We start from the raw sequence: 4,657 nt of genomic DNA, 5'->3' as shown, positions 1-4,657 counted from the left end.
GAGGGTCTCAGCTCTCCTCTCCACACGGTGGAATAAGCCTGGAAATAAGCCGAGGCCAATGGCTCTGGGGCGCAGGTCCGAACCCGGCCCCACAGACAGAGCGGCAGGTTCCCGCCCCTCCCTTCCCTGGACTGCCCGCAGAGCAGACTGTGAACCGCGAGTCCTCCTCTACTGCAAGGAAATTGGGGGCGGGGAGGGGGGGCGATAAATGAGTCTTTAGCAAATAAAGGGCCTTTGGAGGGGGGTGGGTTCTCTAGTGGTAGCTCTGGCAGGTCCAAGCCTTTTCCTCTCCTGGGTTTCCAGCTCTTTCGCGGTTAACTAGAATCAATTACTTGACTTGTCATTTCTAGTACTCATCCTTAAGCTTCAACCAAAATATTGACCTAGGAGGCTTACAGAAGTTGGGCTCTTGCCATTTGAACCGGATCTTGTTTAGGGAACCACCAGCGATGGGAAGGAGAGATTCCAGCGGCTCAGCCTTCACCCCTCCCCCTTTTCCAAAGGCGCCACAAATCGCCAATTTTCTGGCTAGCTGGTGTGGGGGGGTGGGTGTGCGCGCGGGGCGTGGGGAGGTAGGAACCGGTGAGTGTTAAAGAGGATTCTTTTTTCCCTCCTCCTGTTCCTTTCTGTTTTGTTTTCCTTCTCACCCCAGCGTCCTCGTCGTCGTCGTCCCCCCCCACCACCCACCACCCACCCCCGCCTTAAGATGCAATTTGTTAAAACGGCCCTTTCAAGTGTGTGGACTCGCGAGCGACGTGGTGGCCCTTTGTATGTAAATACTGAGAGAGGAAAAAAGCTCTCCCCATCTTTGCAATTAATTGACACGTTACACCTCTCATCTTGCTCTAGAGGGCCGTTGGCTGGGAGCGCAGAGCTCCCCAAAACCCACAATTTCACATCTGCAAATACTGTCTTCATCCACTTGACTCCCAAGACCCGCCCACACGTGGCCAACCTTTGCGTTTTTAATGTCTCTTCCCCCTTTTTTTTTCACCCCTCTCTCGCTCCCTCGATCCCCCTCCTTCCCTTCCTCCCTCCCTCTTTCTCCCCCTCCCCCCTCCCCAGGTTCGTGAGTGGAGCCCAGCCTTATATGGACTGATCGCTCGGGCAATGGCCCATTTTTTCCTCGCCACCAGCCGCCACCGCGCGCGGAGCGGCCGCCGGAGCCCGAGCTGACGGCGCCTTGGCACCTCTCCTGGAGTTACAAACTGAGGCCGCGCGACGCTGGGCGCGCAGGCCGCCGGTCACTGCGTGCATTTCCGCGTGCTTTCTGAGAAGAGAGAGGCGCCGGGTGGGCTTTATTATTTTTCCCTCTTCCCTTTTCCCACAGTGTCCTCCTCTCATTTTAAATAATAATCATCCCAATAATTAAAACCCATCCCCCCATCCCTCCCCCCATTCCTTCCCTTAACCCCCTCCCCCGCCCGCCCGGCCTGGGGAGCACCACGAATTGACCAAGTGAAGCTACAACTTTGCGGCATAAATTGCGGGGTCCGGAACCATGTCGCTGACCAACACAAAGACGGGGTTTTCAGTCAAGGACATCTTGGACCTTCCGGACACCAACGATGAGGAAGGCTCTGTGGCCGAAGGGCCGGAGGAGGAAAGCGAAGGGCCGGAGCCCGCCAAGAGGGCCGGGCCGCTGGGGCAGGGCGCCCTGGACGCTGTGCAGAGCCTGCCCCTTAAGAGCCCTTTCTACGACAGCAACGACAACCCCTACACTCGCTGGCTGGCCAGCACCGAGGGCCTCCAGTACTCCCGTAAGTAGCGAAACTTGGCCGCAAGGGCTGTGGATGCCTCCATGGCTGAGGCAGCAGCCTGGGTGGACGCTGGGAGTGGAGGGGAAGAAGCCATTTACGGTCCAAGTCACCACCCCGGATCCCTAGATTTTGAAACGTTTACCTCCTCGCTAGACATCCCTCTCCCCAGTCCCCGCAGAATACTTGATGTCATTATATGTATATTTTTTTCCACCTGAGGAATTAAAAGCACAGGACAGAGATGCTTCCTAAAGGCTGGTTAGAGATGTCAACCGGACTGATGGCTCTGGCCGGAGTCCCCTGGACTCCGACGGCCCAGAGGATTTGGCTCCGCTCCCTAGAGCTAGCCAGCGGTCAGGGTCCGGCTAGCGGTGGAGGGTGGAGGAGGCTTCGGGTTTAAGTAGCTCATCCTGCCCCTGCATGATTGTAAAGAAACTGTGTGGTGCGCGCGGCGGCGAGTGTGTGTGTGTGTGTGTGTGTGTGTGTGTGTGTGTGTGTGTGTCCAGAAAGCCGGAAACCAAAAGCGAAAGCCCCCCAAATCTGCTTTACCCCGCCAAGACCATCAATGCTGGGATTGTGAGGTTTTCCTCTTAAAAATCTGCCCACGTCTCTCCAGAGAGGAAACGGTTTAAGGGGGCCGGAGCCCTTAACCCTCAATGATCGCCCACACTCTACCCCGCGCTAAATTCTCCTCATAGTGTGCGAACCCCTAGAAACTTGAACCTGAGCCCCCACTGCGCAGACTCTCCTCTGAACCCTAGCGGACCCCGACGGCTTCCTCGGGCGCGGAGCCTGGCGGAGATTACCGCGAAGGCAGTGGGTCTGGGCTGTCCAGGGCCACGGGCCCACGGAAGATCCCCCGGGGCTCCGGGTGGCCCAGGTGGCACTTGGCCTCCAGGCGCCTGATGCGCTTCTCTCCCCCTCCCACCCCACCCAGTGCACGGGCTGGCGGCCAGCGCTCCCCCCCAAGACTCCAGCTCCAAGTCCCCAGAGCCCTCGGCTGACGAGTCACCGGACAATGACAAGGAGACCCCGGGCGGCGGGGGGGACGCAGGCAAGAAGCGGAAGCGCCGAGTTCTGTTCTCCAAAGCGCAGACCTACGAGCTGGAGCGGCGCTTCCGGCAACAGCGGTACCTGTCGGCGCCGGAGCGCGAGCACCTGGCCAGCCTCATCCGCCTCACGCCCACGCAGGTCAAGATCTGGTTCCAGAACCATCGCTACAAGATGAAGCGTGCCCGGGCCGAGAAAGGTATGGAGGTGACACCCTTGCCCTCGCCGCGCCGTGTGGCCGTGCCGGTCTTGGTCAGGGACGGCAAACCGTGCCACGCGCTCAAAGCCCAGGACCTGGCAGCCGCCACCTTCCAGGCAGGCATCCCCTTTTCCGCCTACAGCGCGCAGTCGCTGCAGCACATGCAGTACAACGCCCAGTACAGCTCGGCCGGCACCCCCCAGTACCCGACAGCTCACCCCCTGGTCCAGGCCCAGCAGTGGACTTGGTGAGCGCCGCCCCTCCAGGACTCGAGGCCGGAGGCCCTGGCCCCACCCCAGCGGCGGCGGTGGCGAGGAGGACTCGATCCTTACCACGGTTATTATTATTATTATTATAATTATTATTATAGAGTTGAGCCGACGCTAGGCTCAGTTGAGGAGGCACCGGGAGGTTGCCTGTGCCTCCTCAGAGTGGCAGATTCCATCTATTGACTCTGCCCCATCCCTCTCTCCTCTGAACCTTTGGAGAGGGCAGAACTCTTAAGTCGTGTTTACAGAATGTTTGCGCAGCTTCGCTTCTTTGCCTCTCCCTGAGGGGACCAAACTATCCCAACGTTAACGTCGTCGTCGTCACTTGAAAAGAGAAAGGACCAGCCCCCATCCCCGCACTGCTTTCGTGAATTTTGTAAAATATGTTTGTGTGAGTAGCGATATTGTCAGCCTTCTTAAGCAAGTGGAGAACACTTTAAAATATAGAGGATTTCTTTTTTTATATAAGAAAATGCTAAATATTTATGGCCATGTATGCGTTCCCACAACCGGTGGCAGATTTCGCTCTTCGTTGTAAATATCGCTGGTGATCATCGTTGCCAAATGACCTTCTGGATGGGCCTGTGTCCCCACCAGGCCTAACGCTCTCTTTGTCGTTTGTTCTGGATGGGTTATGTTTGAGTTGCCTCCGTTTTTTGTTTTTTTTTTTTTTTGATTTTCTTTTTGTTTTTAATTTGTTCAATGCAAACATTTTTTCAACTATGAGAAAAAGGAAAACATGTGTAGGCGAGACACCCCCGGCCCCATTTTCCGGATCCTGAGCCCCGGAGCTTGGAACTCAGAAGTTTCGCGTGGTTCCCTAAGAGCGCCGGGCGCTGAAAGCTTTCAATTTTTTTAAATAAGAATTTTAATAAAAATCCTGTGTTTAAAAAAAAAAAAAAGCAAGCCCAGTTCTCCGGTTTGTTTGACTGTGTCTCCCTGCCGGTGGAGGGAGGGGAGGGGAGCGTTAAGCTTGGAGTCTGGGCGGGTTGTATTCTGGGCTGGTACTAGTGTTTCTTCTTCCAGCCCAGGGGCCCCAGGTACCCAGCCGGTGGAGGAGCGCCCGGGATAGGCCTCTTCCGGACAGACCCGGCAGGCAGTACAGGGACAGCTTGGCCTTCAGCCTGCTAGCCGGTGGTCCATAGTCCTTGTTGGCCCTGGCGCTCGAGGGCTTCTGTGCGCTCTCTGAATCCCCAATAGGGGGAAGAAAAGTGACTTTGGGTAACGCCAAACAAGGAGAGCAAGCCCCCCTCACTCGCCCAAATCTACGAGTGGCTCCTTCAGCCTGAAAAGCTGTTGAAGCCAATACACTCCATGGATGGCTTCCACTTCGTTGCGTTTGATTTACCCCTTGCTAAAGAGGGGGTGGGCATCTGAGG

General features: G+C 56.6%; 1 protein-coding gene across 1 annotated transcript; it reads left to right on the top strand.

The window, feature by feature from the left end:
* The first annotated feature begins 1,501 nt into the window (after positions 1 to 1,501).
* Nkx2-2 (NK2 homeobox 2) lies at positions 1,502 to 3,260 on the top strand. Its single transcript, XM_059259631.1, has 2 exons — positions 1,502 to 1,760; positions 2,698 to 3,260. The coding sequence occupies exons 1-2, from the start codon at positions 1,502 to 1,504 to the stop codon at positions 3,258 to 3,260; spliced, it is 822 nt and encodes a 273-aa protein (XP_059115614.1).
* The last annotated feature ends 1,397 nt before the right edge of the window (positions 3,261 to 4,657 follow it).

This window comes from Peromyscus eremicus, chromosome 4 (genome assembly GCF_949786415.1).
Source record: "Peromyscus eremicus chromosome 4, PerEre_H2_v1, whole genome shotgun sequence".
NCBI classification, from domain to species: Eukaryota; Metazoa; Chordata; class Mammalia; order Rodentia; family Cricetidae; genus Peromyscus; species Peromyscus eremicus.
This window is presented reverse-complemented; position numbering and strand designations above follow the sequence as displayed.